Below are 17921 nucleotides of genomic sequence, written 5' to 3'. Positions count from 1 at the left end.
ACAACCTCAACATTTAAATCTAAGGGACAACATGCATTCTTCTGGCCTGCTTCCTTCCTTTTTAAATCTCCATGAAAAGTAAAAAAATATATATATATTTCAACAGATACATAAGTTGAAATAATTGAAACAGATATTACAATGAGATAATTCTCAGGAATTCCAGAGGAGAAAACTCAGTATTATAGAATACTGTTAGTTGTGATAAGAGATAGTGGGTAGGTTGACTTTTCCTTTTTACTATGCTAACAAAATATTATTGACTCATAGATTATAATCTTACCCTTTATTCCTTCCATTTTTAAATGACAGTAAAATGATATACTTTTATCTAGGTCAGCTGGTCAAATATTGCTACAGAACTTGACACAAGGTAATATAGTCTGATATCAGGTAGTCCTGATCCTTTATTTAGCATATGGCAGCTAATTCCTTACCATTATTCCGATATCTCAAATTAATATTTCTGAGCATGTTCAAAAAAACAACCTAGGTAATAGGTTTATTTAATTAAAGCTACCTTCCTAATCAGGGACACGGGTGGCGCTGTGGGTAAAACCTCAGTGCCTAGGACTTGCCAATCGTATGGTCGGCAGTTCGAATCCCCGCAGCGGGGTGAGCTCCCGTCTTTCGGTCCCAGCTCCTGCCCACCTAGCAGTTCAAGAGCACCCCTAAGTGCAAGTAGATAAATAGGTACCGCTTTATAGCGGGAAGGTAAACAGCGTTTCCGTGTGCTGCGCTGGTGCTGGCTCGCCAGAGCAGCTTCGTCACGCTGGCCATGTGACCCGGAAGTGTCTGCGGACAGCGCTGGATCCCGGCCTCTTAAGTGAGATGAGCGCACAACCCTAGAGTCGGACATGACTGGCCCGTACGGGCAGAGATACCTTTACCTTTTTACCTTCCTAATCAATATACAGTGGTGCCCCGCAAGATGAACGCCTCGCAAGACAGAAAACCCGCTAGACGAAAGGGTTTTCCATTTTGGAGGCACTTCGCAAAACGAATTTCCCTATGGGCTTGCTTCGCAAGACGAAAATGTCTTGTGAGTTCCTGCGAGTTTTTCCCCCCTCCCCCCTTTTCCTAAGCCGCTAAGCCGCTTATCAGCTGATCCGCTGATAAGCCGCTTAACAGCTGATCGCTAAAAGCAGCTAAACCGCTAATAGCGCTAATCCGCTAAGCTGTCAATGGGCTTGCTTCGCAAGATGAAAAAAACGCTATACAAAGAGCCTCACGGAACGGATTTATTTCGTCTTGCGAGGCATCACTGTAGTGGTAACTGAGACCAGAAGTTTATTTCATTATTAATCACTCTTTGCCATTTATGATTACTATATTGTACCAATCTGAAAGCATTTTCAGGTACGGGTGATATAAGGGCTACATCTCTGTGTACAAATAAATATTAAATTCCTGTTACCCAACTGAGATTCCAAGAATCTCTATATAGCTATCATTAGTGATTCTATTAAGGAGAGATAGATATTAGAAATGTGCCCATTAGTAATTATCCTTACTCTGGGAAGTGTATATATTGATGATTCAGTTTGAAAGGAATTACATTCCACATTCATAATAATTTTTCTTTTAAATATCACTGGTACTGTAAATAAAGCCACTCTATTCAATTAAAGGCCTTTTCCACATCTAGAACCACTATGGCAGTTTTGGACATGGTGATATGCCATGAGGAATTCCTCAGTAGGGATGGATCTGCCAATTTTTGTTTTCTCTGTTTCTTATTTTTTCCAGTCTTAAATTCAGTTTGCCACATTTCTGTAGCAATTTGCAGATTTTCTTTTTTAAAAAATCCTCAAGAAATTTATTCATCATTTTAAGGTGAATTTCTCCTAATAAAAATATTTTTGTATGCAGCTTTGACCAATGCACACATTTTGGCAAGCAATTTCTCATAAAGTAATACGTGTTATGCTATTTTCATTTATTTATTTTTATGCAAACTTTCAGCTAATAAATACATTTTTGTAAACATTGGTTGGTTGGGAGAAGTGCACTGCAAAATTTAGATAAGTGTGAATTTTGAAGGATGGCTGTGTTTCAGTTCTCATATTGTTTCAGAAAGTGCAAATTTGATAAATTTGGCTTTAAATGTGAACTGAATTGACACTACCCCTAACAGACCCTTTCTTCAAGGATTGGGGTTGTAGTTACTAAGGCAGGCATAGAAGAAGAAGAGTTTGGATTTGATATCCCGCTTTATCACTACCCGAAGGAGTCTCAAAGTGGCTAACATTCTCCTTTCCCTTCCTCCCCCACAACAAACACTCTGTGAGGTGAGTGAGGCTGAGAGACTTCAGAGAAGTGTGACTAGCCCAAGGTCACCCAGCAGCTGCATGTGGAGGAGCGGAGATGCGAACCCAGTTCACCAGATTACGAGTCTACCGCTCTTAACCACTACACCACACTGGCAAACCCAGTCCTCCAGATGTTTTGAGACTACAATTCCCATCACCCCTGACCACTGGTCCTGTTAGCCAGGGATGATGGGAGTTGTAGTCCCAAAACATCTGGAAGGCTGAGTTTGCCTATGCCTGTACTAAGGACAATTGATCTATAAGGGGAACTGAAACATTTAGAATAGGGGTAGGTAGGAACCTCAGGACCTTGGATAAAATACAACTCTCCAGGCTGACCCTCAGGACACTAATAAGGCCACACCCTCTATCCTCAGACCATACCTCTCCCCAGACCTGTTCTGCACCCTCCTTGAGTACTTTTGCCTGGCTGGAATGTGTCCTTGAATGTGATAAAGTCTGGATGAAGGATAGATGTGTGTGTGTGTGTGTGTGTGTGTGTGTGTGTAAACCTCTGGCTTTTGCATGGCTGAAATATAGACTATATTCCGTACAAAAGGTAAGAGTGACATACACCACTTTACCCAATTTTGCTTTACCACTGGCATACAGTCCCCCTAAGGTAATGTGGCCCTTGGGGCGGAATAAGTTCCCTATCACTGATATAGCGGCTCATATTTGGGGTTGCTCCAAACAGCATTTTCTATGTTTGCATTTCAAACATCATGCAGTCCAGCATTATTTTTCCAACAGTAGTCAGGCAGCTGCCTCTAGAAATTCTGAAGCACAGCACGGATGTGACACATATCCTGTTATTCATCCAGTACCTATACTTAGAAGTGTGCTGCCTATGATCACAAGGGGATCCATTTAGCTCATCCTTGAGCTTTGAAATTGTTATACTCTAATAGCTTTACTATATTGCTCTGGAGAGCATAGTGACCTACTCCGAATAGAAAACAAAAGCTTTTACATGCTTGATACACTTCATAATTATGGCTAGAAGCCTGTAGCCAAAGAATTGTCTAATTAATTCCAGTCAATATGCAAAATTAGAGATGAATGGTCTAAACAATGTGTCCTTTGTATTTATTGTGCACAGTGTGTGCATTTTTTATTTCGGGAGTTCCTGTCTGGGAACACTGAAATATTGTAAGAACCGGCTAAGGCAAAACTATGGCATGTCCAAGATCACCTAATGAGTCCATTGCCCAAATGGCATTAGTGGATGAAGCATATTTCACCAGCTAACGCTGATGAGCTAGCTGTGTCCTCTCCCAAAGGACAGCTTGACCTCTGTTACCCAAGCTCTGGTAATACTCATCTTAAAATACTATAATGCATTGTCCATGGAGCTGCTTTTCAAAGGTGTCTCAGAAACTTCAGTTGGTCTACAGTACTGCTGCCTGGCAACCGACTGGGACTGTCCTGGATTTTGGTTTCAAGGTGTTGGAGGGTATACGTTGGAGTTATCTTACAGGGGCCCCTTGATGGTATTGCATTCAAGTTCTGGTTTCATTTCTGCAGGTGTGTTTTGACTATTATATATAATGCAGTCTGGTGATGAAATATGGCAATGAATCTAATTACAAATTAATGTAATTTCACTTATTTCACTTATTTCTTTTTAAATAAAAGAATGGTGAGGAAGCACACAGAAAAATTACCCATTGCAAGAAGATTAGGAAAGATTTTCTGGGTAGGAGGATAATTTCCCCCTGAAATGTTGCTGAAGACAAAGTGTGTGGGGAATTGGGAGTGAGTTGTTTCTCAGCAGTGGAGATGGGATAAGTGTCTGATATTTTAAAGAGAAAGGTTCTGGGGCTTTAAGGCAGAGGTCAAAAGTCAAAGTGTCTGAATGGAGGATGGCTTCAGTTGCTGAATGGTGAGGGAGAACAATCTGTATATGCTTAAAAAGGACTAGGATCTTCTCAGTTGTGGCTTCCTAACTGCAGAGTGGGCTCTCCAGCAAGGTTTGTCTGGAGCCTTCATTGACATCTTTTTGGTTTGCAGCCTTTTGTAAGACTAGGGTGATATTGCTTGTTATTAGTAAGCTGCCAAAGTGAGACCTTTGGGTAACAACTAGCAAGTCTCAAAAACAAAGAACAAACAAACAAATTCTGCTTAAAAATTATCTAAAGTGGATTCAACAGCTAATCCAGGGCTTCTCAGTCACTGCTCTTCCTCAGTATTTCTCATCTGTAAAATGAGACCACATTTCAACTATTATATATGCAATATAGTCTATGTGTGCATTCTACAGGCATTTCATGCAACTAGACTATGGATAGTTTCACTCTTTTTATTTTCAGGAGCAATCTGTTAGCAATTTAAGAGCATATTCATTTGTCTGGCTACTCACAAGTAAGCCCTGAATGAGTTCAAGTGAACTTACCCCCATAATATTGCATTGTGGTACATTTAAGTCTAGATTCTATGGACCCTACCATTGTTCAAACACATCCCTGGATGGTTGGACTCTTGTCCTTTGTATTCATGCATGGGCTTGTCTTTGTTTCATTTGTGGGACGCTGAAGGGTATGGTTAAAAGACAGGTGGTTAATCAGCTAGAAACTCAATTCAGTTGACGGCTCTACTTACAATGGTAAAGGTAAAGGTAAAGGGACCCCTGACCATAAGGTCCAGTCGTGACCGACTCTGGGGTTGTGGTGCTCATCTCGCTTTATTGGCCGAGGGAGCTGGTGTACAGCTTCCGGGTCATGTGGCCAGCGTGACTAAGCTGCTTCTGGAGAACCAGAGCAGCACACGGAAACATCGTTTACCTTCCCGCCGGAGCGGTACCTATTTATCTACTTGCTTTCGACGTGCTTTCGAACTGCTAGGTTGGCAGGAGCAGGGACTGAGCAACGGGAGCTCACCCCGTCGCAGGGATTCGAACCGCCGACCTTCTGATCAGCAAGTCCTAGGCTCTGTGGTTTAACCCACAGCGCTACCCGCGTCCCTACTTACAATGGAGTGAAGCCCAAATCCAAACATACTCAGGTTGCAACCTTTCATGCATGCATGGAACTGCTGCTAAAATGACAATACTATTTGAACCTTTTGAAATCCAAATTAGGATACAATGCATAAACAACCTGCTTGACCACAGGCAGTAACCCAAGGCAATCCGGAGCAGTTTACTCAAATGCTGCTAAACTCGGCTAATGCATGTTGAACTGATTTCATTCATTTTTATTCATGATGTTTCCTTTAAAAGCTTTTGAAGTGTTTAGAAAAGATGAGCACTCCTTTTCTTTAATGACATAGTGCAGCAGCTATAAAAATATTTTCTACCAGCACAGGGGAATTGTGAATAAACTGACAAGATCATAAGTACATAAGCTCCCCCCCCCCCGCCAACTCTATTAATGAAGTTTGGAATTTAATTGGAAGAATTGTTAGATGCAGTCACTCCAAAAAGTGGCAAAAGTCCCAAAGGAATGTGATAAGCTCATGCAACTATTTTTGTAAAAAAGAAACCTCAGGTGCTGTAAATAAATGTTTCAAACCACAATGATTTTCTAATCTCCCCTTAACAGTATGAAGTAGACGTTATTTAGAGACTTTAGCACCGCACTATAAGTCTAGCTAAACACTTTTGATAAACATGAAATTAGACCAGCTCTTTATTATAGAACCATAGAATTGCAGACTTGGAATAGACCCTAAGAGTCATCTAGTTCAACTACTGCAGTGCCTTTTTAATATTATGTTGCTGCTTATTAACATTATGTTGTTATGATAATAACCAGCACTATTAATAGTAGTGGTATTCACACATTGTAGGGAATGGTGCAAGATCGTGACTTTCCCCCCTAAAGGCTATGCAATTGGCAGCAATGTGAAGTGTGTCTGCATCGATATGCACATAAGACCTTCACATTGGTGTTGAACGCCTTGCCGGCAGGGAGCGCTACCAAAACTTACACCAGTGTAGAGAACGTATGGCTACTGGCTGCTGATCTCCCCCCTCTTGGGGTCCTGTGAACCTTTTTAATAATTTCAATGGGCATGCCCATATTGTTCAAGGGCATGTTGGTCGCTCTCTGTAATACATCCCAGGGCAGTGTGCTATCCTCTGTTATTCTCTTCCTAGGGTTTATTATTATTATTATTTATTACTATATAATAAAAATGCAAGTGTGTTGTCACACTGAAGTTTGCATTGTGGCAAGCAGGTGCTGCTGCAAACTACACTGTGACGAGAGGCAGTGAGTGGATAGCCCAGGCAAGTTGGAGAGGGTCTGCCAGGACAGGTTGCAGAAGCCCTCTCCTCATCTCCACTGCCTCTTACACCTGCCAGCATGGGGCCCAGATCTGCACACTGGCCAGTGCCACTGTCCGCCTTCCTTCTCTGCGAACTCTATCAGAAGCTGCTACCACCAACACCACTGATTAGAATAAAGAGCAGGAAGAGAAAGGCAGCTGGAAATAGCGACCTGTTAGCCTTAGGCTCTGCAGTGGAGCTGGCATGACATGGAATGGTACAGGGAAGGCACCCAGAACTGGATCAGCAGTGGCAGCAGCATCAAGTGAAAAGCCTAACCCCCGCATGCCAATCCTTTTGACTCCTGAAGTCTGATTACACAAGTTATGTTCAGTATCTACAGACTTTCTGAACCCTTGTGAGTATTTTGAGCCTTATGGTACTCAGTGAAACCATTGTCAATTGTGGGTCTAAAGTTTATAAATTGTGGGTCTCTGCGACCTACACAGGGAACAAATGAATCACTTGTACTTCTTGTTCCTCTGCACTGCATAATATTTGAACCCAATATCAGGCAATGTTGTTTCTATCATTATATCCTTTTGCTATGCAGTTACTTGGGAGAATTCAGGTATTTAAGGATCAGATGATGAAACTTCGATTGCTGTGGATGACTTCTGCTCCTCTGAGCTCAGAAAGGATTGCCAAGATGAAATCCAGGGACCATTTGCTCAGATCTTCAATACAAGAACTAGTGCTTTATTCTGGAACTTAAAATATATTTGAGTCCCTTTGCAATACATACCATTAAGCCTTTCATTTTATTTTTATGCTCTTCCCTCTGCTGGAATCTTCTGTATTTGAGCCCCAGGGCTTTGCGACTATGTCCCAGCAATAACAGGAGCTCTGTTTTTGTCCCTCACATTTAAATTTAATCCACCTCAGAGTCTGAATTAGTTACCCCAAGGGGAGGGGCTCATAGTTTACCATTCTCTCCCCCCGCCCTTCAGTCAACATGCCTACAATTTTACTGTGACTAAATGCTCACCATTCAGTAATCTGCCTGAAAATGTCAGTAGCTACTTATTTTCTCATTCTGTAGCTTAGGATATGGTTAAGGAAATTCTGGAGCATTTTCAGGAATACCTCTGCAAATGTATGGCCTTTCTTGAGACCAATTCAAGTCACAAACTGGGGACCGGTAGGACCCCAGGACCCCCATTAGTGACTGAAATCATTCAAATGATTTATTAAATTTAAATGAAACAGTATTCATGTCTGCTGGTAGAAACAGGAAAGGCGAAATTTCACAAGGGGCTGCCTGGGAGGCAAACATTGCTCACTGCTGAATGTACCGAACTACATTAGAAAAAGGAGAAACTAGATGTATTAGAGATGCAGGGTCTCATGGAAATCTACTAAGTGGATACACTGGTATATTAACTAGGTAGGAGCAAGAATGGGAAAAGAGGAACTGGTGGACAATGAAACAAGCAGAATAACAGCTTGAGGAACTTTGTTGCTTGAGATCAAAACAGACACAGGCAGGAAGGTGAGGTACACACATAGGGGTTTGGCTGGAACATCTGGTAACTATTTTAAACAATCACGTCTGAAATCCTGTACCGTACATACCTCGATTGAACTCAGTTGGACTTACTCCTGAGTAGAAATGCATAGAGTTGCACTTTTTGCCAGGATCCAACTCCATGTTTTTATGAGGGAAATCAACATAGCCATAGAATGTGCACATTCAGGCACAATGGCAAAATACACACACTGCTAAGTCCTCTCAACCGTACTTTGGTTCAGAAATCTTGTGAAAGGAAATTAATGCAGCTTATAGATGCATTTCAAATCGGGATGGGAAATGGCAAGATAGTTGGAAGAGGCATAAACATGAAAGTGCTCACATGAGGCTGAAGGTGCACAAATGAGCACACAGAAACGGCCACTCGCGTACATATAAATGCCCTAGCATGGATACAGCCTAAACCTGAACCCAGACAAACTATGCTCAGAGTTGACTCTAGTTTAGGAAAACGAGTCAATGTCAAACCGTAGTTTAGCATCCTGGCTTGATCCCCTTAATAGCCACAGATAAGATGAGCCACTTAAATGAAATAATACACTGCGATTCATCGAAAACATAAGTGAAAGTTTCTGAGCTCTTCTGAATAGCCACAGAGGGGAAGGGATGGGGAAGACGTGAGCACAAGAGACATGATAGTTTAGCATTACATCTGAACCAGATGGTTATGTTTTCAGTCACAATAGAAACTTGTGGGGGCACTTGGATGTCTTCTGGTGGAGCCCTTAGCTAGAATTTTCCACATGCTGCCTTACAATCAAATTTCTGGAGCAAACTTTTCCATTAATCAGAGTCATTCAGAAGCTGAAAAAATTGCCTTTTCATCAAACAGTTCAATAGGAAAAGCTTTCTTGCAGTTTATTCACATTGTCTAGCTTTTAAAATTCTCTCTACAGTCGGCAGTGGACAGAGTGGAAGAAGCCCTCTCCTGTCTTCCTTCCATTTCTATTCTCACTCAGCCAGACTTTATTTATGCATTAGTGGACCTTTTTCAGCCATTAGGACCATCTTGCTCCAGAAGTTAATTAACACAAGTGCCATAATTTAGTACACTTAATACTACTTGATGCCCTTTAATGTACCTTCCATTAGTGATATTATTGTAGTATTACCCTGTAAATTAAAATGAGATCAAGATGAAGAGAGACTCTCTTTAATTAAGGCACTGGCACACTGAACTCGCCTGTTATTCACCCGAGAAAATCGCCTTGATTTAGTGAAGCAGGCCGTCCATAAGTCAGAATTAGTTTATGTGGATTATTAGGTTTCCCAAATAGTAGCAGCACAATAGGGTTGCTGAAATTGCTAACAGCCACATTTTGTCTTTTTTTTTTGGTTTTGTTTTGTTTTACTCATTTTCTTAATAAACACACAATGAAAGGTAGCAAATGGAAGTTGAATAAACAGCTTGTAATGGAAGAACTGAAGTGTTTATCATGAGAACGCAGGGTTTCATCCTCGGTGCAATATGCATTAGACTCATTTCACAGCAAAATGCAGCTGGATAAGAAAACAAATTGTATATTAAATGGGTAGGTTTCCCAGCTTTAATGCACCAGAAAAGATTTTGCGTAACAGCTCTTATACTGAATGCAGTAGCTTTCATATCAAAATCACTTCCTTTCTCCCTCCCTTTCTACATCTTCAAAGGCCAGTGGAAGCAAATAGCATAATTTTCAAATTATCTATTTTGTTCCTGGATTGTTTGATTATTATTGGGCCTCCTTCTTTGCAGACTGAACTGTTTTGCAAATATAGAATGCAGTTGAATTTCAAATCTACTTAAGTCAATTGATGTTCCCCCATATATACAGTATTGAGCTCTTTTCATCTGCACATTTGGTTTTTACTCTTGGGTTTCTGTTTGGCACCACAGCCACTTTTCCTTTCCATCAGGACATTATCAGTTAGGGCTTCCTTTTAATTGAATTGTACCTCCAGTCATCTCTACATACCCAACAGAATCTGGGTGCAAACCTTGGATAGTGATAAGTATTATTTGTTTCTTTAAACCTGCTTAGGATCCCAAACGTACAAGAAACCCATAATATATCTCACCAAGGCAAATCTTGCATTTGGACATGAATAGAGGGACATCAGAGAGTTCAATCCATCACCTTGAAATGAGATAGACAGCAAAATTCTCCTAACTATGGTTTGTTTGGTGCAGGTGCAGATCCACTTCAAATTGGCTTGTATATTCAGATGGGATTAACCATGGTTAGTGCAGCACTAAATGGCAGCAGGAAGTTAAAGTTAAGAAAAAACAAACAATGGCAAGCAAACAACAGGGTTATAGGTCTCTTAGGGCTCGAGTGGTCAAGCTCTTATTAAGTCACCCAAAACAGGAACAACAGAGCTGTGATGGTTCTGGTACCGTATTTTTTGCCCTATAGGACGCACCAGCCCATAGGACGCACCTACATTTTTTGGGGGGGGGGGAATAAAGGGGAAAAAAATTACCCCCCCCCAGGTACGGAGCTGGGGCAGGGTAAGCCCGAGCTTCCCCCGACCCCAGCCCCCAGAACAGGACCCAGAGCCATGCTGAAGCTGCGTGCAGCTTTGGCATCGCTCTGGGAGCTTGCAGGGCTGGGGGAGGGGGAGGAGCAGGCTTCTTCCCCCCCGCCAACCCTCATAACCAAGTCGGGGGACAGCGGGAAAGGCGCGCTGCGCCTCCCCGCTGTCCCCCGAGCTTGTGGGGCTGGCGGTGGGGCTCTCCTGAAGCCTGGAGAGCGAGAGGGGTCGGTGCGCACCGACGCCTCTCACTCTCCAGGCTTCAGCGAAAGCCTGCATTCGCCTCATAGGACGCACACACATTCATTTTTGGAGGGGAAAAAGTGCATCCTATAGGGCGGAAAATACGGTAATTCTTCTCTTTTAAGATGCTCTGATGTTGCTGCTTGTCTCAGCTCCCATCCCCCAAGACAGTCAGCAGTCAGAAGATCCTCAATGCAAAACTAACAGCCCTTTAGGAAGCTCTGCAATCAAGTGGGCAAGACCCACAGAAAAGTTCACATCTGCCTTGCATCTCAATCCTCTTCCTATCAGCCATGGAGATACAGGGCGCCAGCAGAGCCAGACTCTTCCCAGTTGGCAGCACAGCATGCAAGCAAACCTCTGTGGCCAAGTTACATGTTAAATTAAAATCACGATTCAATTTCACGAATCTCTTGTTATTTTAAAACTGCAGCCACGGGGTGGGAGTCTCAGTGAAAAACCCTCCCCCAGGAGCTACTATTTGCTGTAGGAAGGAACCTGTTCTTGGCACCGGTGACAGATTCCACCCTGCAGTAATTCGAAGTCGGGGAGCAATGATGGTTTCTGATGGGACTGTGGTATGGGGGAAAGGGTCAGCCCACTTTCACAATCACAAAGGTCCCAATTAACTGTAATGCCTGTTATTAAAGACAACAACACACTAAGCAGATCACACATCTAAGGAAACATGTAGTTTGACCCACTATCTTAACACTGTGTGACCACAGAAAGTGCCTACACATACGTGGCAGGCTCCCCACTCCTGCCAGATGACACCTCCCCCCCCCCAATGCCAGAGCAACAGAGCTGGGCCAGTGGAGATGGCTATGTTTTCCTGCTCCAGAGTTTCTGATAAAAGACTTCTGTGATAACAGGTTTTAACTTTTTGTGTTCTCCACTCCTCATTATAAGTTTTTGACCTGCACATCTTGACCCTTGAACTTGCGTGGGGAAATAATACAGACTCAAGTGAACTAGAGGTTTTGTTATCTGAGGCTAATTGATTGTGTATACAAGCCCTAAACGAACCGGAGAGGATTTATCCAGGTGCGTTGTGGGTAGGAATCAGAAGGAAACCCCCACATCTCCAGAGCAGCATCATCTAGTAGTCATCCGGGTGAAATATAAAGCCTGCCATCTTTCATGAGGAATGACAGAGGAATCACAGCTTGCTCTTCTTTTGAAGCCGTGAGAGCAACCAGGAGCGAAAGCCATCCTTTCGCTACTTATGGGGGAATAGATTAAGCTCTTATCAGTGAAAGGGAGGCAAGGATCCAGATGAGTTGCAAGAGGGGGAAACTCTGCAAGAGGTGCTTTATCAGCACTGGTTGAGCAAAAAATTCACATGAATTTAATCTGCTAGGATAGGATTACATAGAAGATAACCCCTTTGTAATGTGTGTGTCCGATTACTGGTGGATTTAGCCAACAAGCAACACCATTATATAAATTCTCTGAACTGTCACACTTAATTTTTAGAGCCAATTTGCTATGGGATTACTGAGAGGGTTTTTTAAAAAATAAAATAAAAAAGCTGTCATTCAGAAGGCTTTTTATTTTAATTCCCTTGCAATAGGCTCCCTCTCTTTCACTCTCTCTTGTTTGACTCTTAATTATTATTAGGAAACAACCCTTTGCAGCAGGAGTACGGAAGTGTCTTTGAGCAATGGGAGTAGAGAGTGATTAGTTCTCTTGTTTGAGTATGCATAGGAGGGTGCAATTCAAACTTCCGTACGCCCAGGAAGAGTTAAAAATGTGCTGTAAAAATTTGTGTGGCCTTGCTGAACCCTAAAACATTTCTCCTATTTGAATCCAAATATTTACCTTAAAATATCCAGTGGTTGAACCCCTTTGCCAGGAATAGAGTGAACAAAATATACAAAATGAATGAAGGGATATTGTTCCTCCAACGGGTATAAAAGAGAGATCTCTAGAAAACATTACCATTCACCACCCAAACAATAGCTGTGCATTTAAATAACAATTATGAATCCAATGGCATTTTACCAGTGTTGTGACATTTCAAATTAATAACTGCTAATGCGTGTTAGAGAAAGGGCATGAGGAAAACAAACTGTGACACCAGCTATTCCCTCCCCACCCCAAATTCGAATTATTTCTTCTCATTAAGAACACAATTTCTTTGTGAAGCTGTGTCGATAGGTTCAGGCCTGACTTGCTGCCTGCCGTATGTTTTCTTTATATGCCAAGTGATAAAAAGATAAGCAGACATTTGCACTGAACTGAATTTATTTCACTAAACTAACAGGGCTTTTTTACAGCTGGAACTCACCAGAACTCAGTTCTGGAACCTCTCAGGTGGGCTCCATTGCTATTGTAAGAGAACAATGGAGGTGTTCATGGCGAGTTCAGGCACCTCTTTTTCTAGAAATATAGCACTGGGTGTTAACATCTAAAAATCAAGCAAGCTTTGGTTACACTTAGGACAAGAAAAATAATCCAAGCTTACTCTCTGGGGAGAGCTGTGACCACAGGAGCACAGGAAGTAGTTTCTGCCACTAAATTGGGAGTAGCAACCTGTCTACAAGTAGGCTCCAACTGCTTGACAGGAAAAACCTCCAAACCAAGCACCTAAGGGCATGCAGTGTTGCATCAGTTTGGAAGGTTCTGATGGCCACAAACTCTGTCACAGAAGGAAGCAATGAGGCAGCAGTTGGGAACCTCCAACCCTTCGCCCTAATCAAACCTACTAGGCTTCTCTATTTGGCCCATGAGGCCATTTTGGCCAAGACTTGGCCACCTGCCCTACCATTGATGGTCAAATATGATATCAGGCAAAGAGGTTTTCCAGGCACCATTGATAAGTGGATCCCTCTTATCCCTCTGGCAGCTGTTCTTACACAGTACCTCTGCAATGGGTGCAGAAGGCAACCTCTGGTGTACTAAGACTGCTAGATGATATTATGTGTGTGCTGGGTTTTGGTATATGCACTGTTAAAAGGCTACCAACCATGCAGTAGAACTAGGGTCTTGGCACTCTGTGTTCCTTTCCTCACTGTTACCAGTGTTTAGGACTGGGCCATAGGATTGTGACATCATGTATAAAGACTGAACAGGAGTTTGGAGAATGATCATAAAATCAATTATTGATTGCTGATAACTGCACTTACTGGACACTGCCTTTGTCATGTCCAGCCAGTTTTTGGATGGTTGTGTATAATCAGCTATCAATATACTGCATTAAGGCCTTTCTTCGAGTTTAAAAATGATTGAGAATCCACTCTATTTTTAAAATGAAAGGAAAATTATAAGTGATAGCAGGACTCAGCAAAGGAGACTGATGAAGATTTGCTGAATGAATATCTGCCTCTAACAACTGGGTGTATGGACATGGTTCCCAAGGTGAGATTCAGAGTACTACACATGAGCAGAGCAGGATACGGAACCAGCACACATGAAATCCAAGAGCATTGCACAGTTTGGATGAGGTCAGTTCTTCCTTCTCATGTATCTAATGACAATACATAATCCCTTCTTCTCATCAGGGTCACAGTACTTATTCATTATCTGTACATGACCAGTTACACAGAACACTTTTGCCATATATTTCACCTTTGGGGCTTGTGAAAGTACAATAATTAAGCAAGAGCCAAGCAATGAATGAATGAATGAATGAGAGAGACATGTCTCTCTCTATATGCCTGGCTAATCTCTTTGTGGAAAGATGCTAAGGCAGCCTTTAAACCAGTAGTGTCAAACCTGTGTCCCTGCCAATGGACTTCAGCTTCCCTCAGACCAGTCAGCATGGTCAATGGGCAGGGATGATGGCAGTTGACAGTCCAACCACAACTGGAGGGCCACAGGTTCCCCATCCCTGCTTTTTAACACCGTTCCTGAGAAGCACTTTTTTGGAAGTTCATCCCACAATACAGTTTTAATATTTAAAGGCCTATACCCATGTGGGTGGGGCTAAATGGGTGGATCATTCTTGTGGGATCAGCACCATGGGAATGAATCAGTGTTTTCCATAGTGCTCCTGCACTATACAATGAGCACTGCATGTTAAGAACTCACCGAGATTTTTAAGAAGTTTGATCATTCTGTGCCAGTGGGGAGCGGGGAGCAGTTGAGAAATCAGAACAGTAATATTGCTTCCAGATATTTACTATGACAAGGATTAGCATGAATAGATGTCAGCTCTATCCTTATGGTGATAAATGAAGGCTTGATCTGAGACAAGGCAAAATGTTTTCCTAACACTGGACTGCCATTGCATGAGTTTAGTCACATTTACAGGCAATTCTGAGCAATTGAACGTTAGCCATACTATGTTACCTGAGCCCTATTCTTATGAACATTTACTTAGAAAACCACCCACACTTGGATTTGTTTGTCCCTGGCACAACAAAATTCCAGGTATTTGAGCATTTCCCCCTGATATTTTAAGCTTGAATGAAAATGAAGTTCTATAGCAGCAAAAAGAGAGTACCAAAAGTTAACAGATTATCAGTATGGCCAATATACTTTCCAGACGGTAAGGAGAGGAGGGGAGGGAGTTAAACTATTGCTGAGCACTTGCTAGATTCTAGAAACAAAGAGAATCTATTATAAGGAAATCACATTTCCCTGGCACTGAATTCTCCATTTTGGAAATGTTGGTCAAGTGTGGTTCACCATCTTTACCCACACACTTAGAAACACAGTGGTTGCTTCTATGACACTGGTAGTTGTCTTAGTGTCATGAGCCTCCGACTGGGATGACTGGCAGCAGTCCCTCTTCTGACCACTTTGTCACCTTTCATATATTCTTTCAAATCTAAAAATTCTGTATGAGCCTGAGCCATTCCAACATCACATTAAAATGTTTAGGCATCTCTTCAAACAGAGCTAAAATAAGCAGTAGAGTAGCCTAACACTGACTTGGAGTATCTGAAAGGTTCTTCTCCCTCTCATGAATTAATATGTAGTCTAATCCTCCAGGAAATTCTCCTGTACTTGCCTCATTGACACAAATACATATAAAGAGAGTAGGTTAGACCAGAGACTGTTCTCTCAGTGGTGGCCAAAATCTGTCACCTTGCTGCATAGTAAGTAATGCCATGTCTGCTCCCATCAAGGGAAACACTCTTGTCATTGGGAAACCATTCAAACTTTTCTATTCCTCACTTCCACTGGAGATTGCATGTTTCTCTTACAAGTGCAAGAGTTCTCCCCTTCCATCTATAAGGTGGGGGGAAATGGCAAACAAGTTACCTCTATAGAAATCGTGTCTCTCCATCCCTTCCAATATTTGAGAAAAGCTAGATACTAGTAGCACTGGAAGGAGCTAACTCCAAGCTTGTGTACAGTGAGCAAGAAAACCTGCTGTGGTCACCTCATAAATGGAAAGGTGTTAACCAACTTAAAGAGAAAATCCAGTTGTAAACCAAGCAACTGGGGCTCGCCAAGCAAAATTTCTGCAGAAACCCATATCAAAGTGCAAGTCTTCAGAATTATAGTGTGCTGGCTGGTCTAACCCAGGGATGAGAAATCGGTGGTTGTCCAGATATTATTTGTTCCCACCTCCCATCATCCCTGACCACTGACCATGCTAGCTGGGGCTAATGGGAGTTGGGAGTCCAACAACATGGTGGCGGGGGGGGGCACAGGTTCCCCATCCGAAGTTGAAACCTAGCCTTACAAATTATCAAGTTGCAACCATGTAGATGTACAAAGAATTTTCTCAACGTGGCTAACAATTCAAATTCCAGTGGAAATTGCTATTGTCTTTAGAAAGGGGAGGAAAGATGGAAGCTTGCCATCACACACAGTGTTTAAAAAGCAAATGAAAATGCATTTGTTTATTTTGTCTTACCTTCCAATTACTTTTATGTCTGAGATTGCATAAAAGTAGCGTGTCAAGTGCTGTGGATCCACATATATTTCCCCTGTTGCTGGCCTGAGCAGTCGTATCCTTAAGTCTGTGACCGTAAAGAAATCTCTTAGGTTCTTGGTTGTGTCGAGCTGCCCATAGAGAGAAGCCATATTATGGAGCCGAGGCCCAGCAAAAAACGCAAATCTGTCCTTAATCTCAAAGTGGAGGATTTTACTGTTTGCCATGTACCCCATAGAATATTCTTCTGTGCAAATGATTTCTAGGACTGTTTGTTGGGACAAGTCCCTCACTGTTTTTGGTTCCATGTTGAAAGCATTTAAACAATCTGTAGCGTAATACTGATATGGCTGCCACGTCCGACCATAGTCGAGGGACTTCTCCAGGATCATTAGGTCTGGGCGGCCAGATTCAAAGGTGATGACTATGTTGTCCGTTAGCTCGATGGTTTTGTTCCAGTACAGGGTGATGTTCACAAGGAGAGGCTGGGGGTAACCCTTCCAAGTGGTAGACTGCCAATAGGTGGAGGGATACCTTCCTTCAGCATCAAACATCAGTTCAGGCGGATGCGCCAGTTCATCAATGGCTGCATCACACTCATTGCACATGTAGGGATTTCCCTGGAAAGAAGGGGAAAAAACAGCTGTAAGAAGGATGGTCGCTTGGATGAAATGATTATGAGAGTGTAGTCAGTTTCATAGGTTATAGCTATTGGTTTATTCAACTTCCAAATAATTGGCAAAAGGTTGCATGCCAGAGGCATGGGAGATTTAGATCTTTGGAGAGTCTCTTCACTATAAAACAAAAATGAAATAACTTAATCATTATTTAACCTGCCCAAGAAAAACTACACAAGATATCTATGACTTGCTGCAACTGCAGGGACCCCTGATTTTCATCCAAGCAGGAGCGGGAGGGTGTGCTCTTAACACAGTCTCTGATGCCCACCATTTTCTCAGTGTAAAGTTCTTCGCCAAAAGAGCAGCGGGTGGGTTGGGAAACAGTATGGGAGAATGGACTGGGGAAATGGCCTTGGAGGAAAGGACTAACGTCACTGCAGCAAACCAGGGGGCTCCTGCAGTTGCTTTAAGTAAGAAATCAAACAGTTGGGGGAGATTAGCTCACAGATCTCCCACATCTGATGTAGTCTGGTCCTCAGTGTATCAGAAACCATGTGGGTGTTCAGGAGCTTACATTCTTTGTGTACAGTGATACCTC

The 17921-nt window shown here is 42.4% G+C and overlaps 2 protein-coding genes across 15 annotated transcripts in view; one reads left to right on the top strand and one right to left on the bottom strand.

The window, feature by feature from the left end:
* NTNG1 (netrin G1) overlaps positions 1–17921 on the bottom strand; it is a 212569-nt gene that overhangs the window by 111665 nt on the left and 82983 nt on the right. For all 10 annotated transcript variants that reach the window (XM_081917460.1, XM_081917458.1, XM_081917461.1 and 7 more), the window contains exon 3: positions 16686–17323. In XM_081917460.1, coding sequence (XP_081773586.1) covers positions 16686–17323 — 638 coding nt within the window. The remainder of the gene's footprint in view (positions 1–16685; positions 17324–17921) is intronic.
* Positions 1–17921, top strand: part of LOC309373345 (uncharacterized protein) — a 69647-nt gene that overhangs the window by 1447 nt on the left and 50279 nt on the right. The gene's annotated exons all lie outside the window — the stretch shown is intronic.

The sequence above is a fragment of the Podarcis melisellensis genome (genome assembly GCF_964234715.1).
Source record: "Podarcis melisellensis genome assembly, chromosome: 6".
NCBI classification, from domain to species: Eukaryota; Metazoa; Chordata; class Lepidosauria; order Squamata; family Lacertidae; genus Podarcis; species Podarcis melisellensis.
This window is presented reverse-complemented; position numbering and strand designations above follow the sequence as displayed.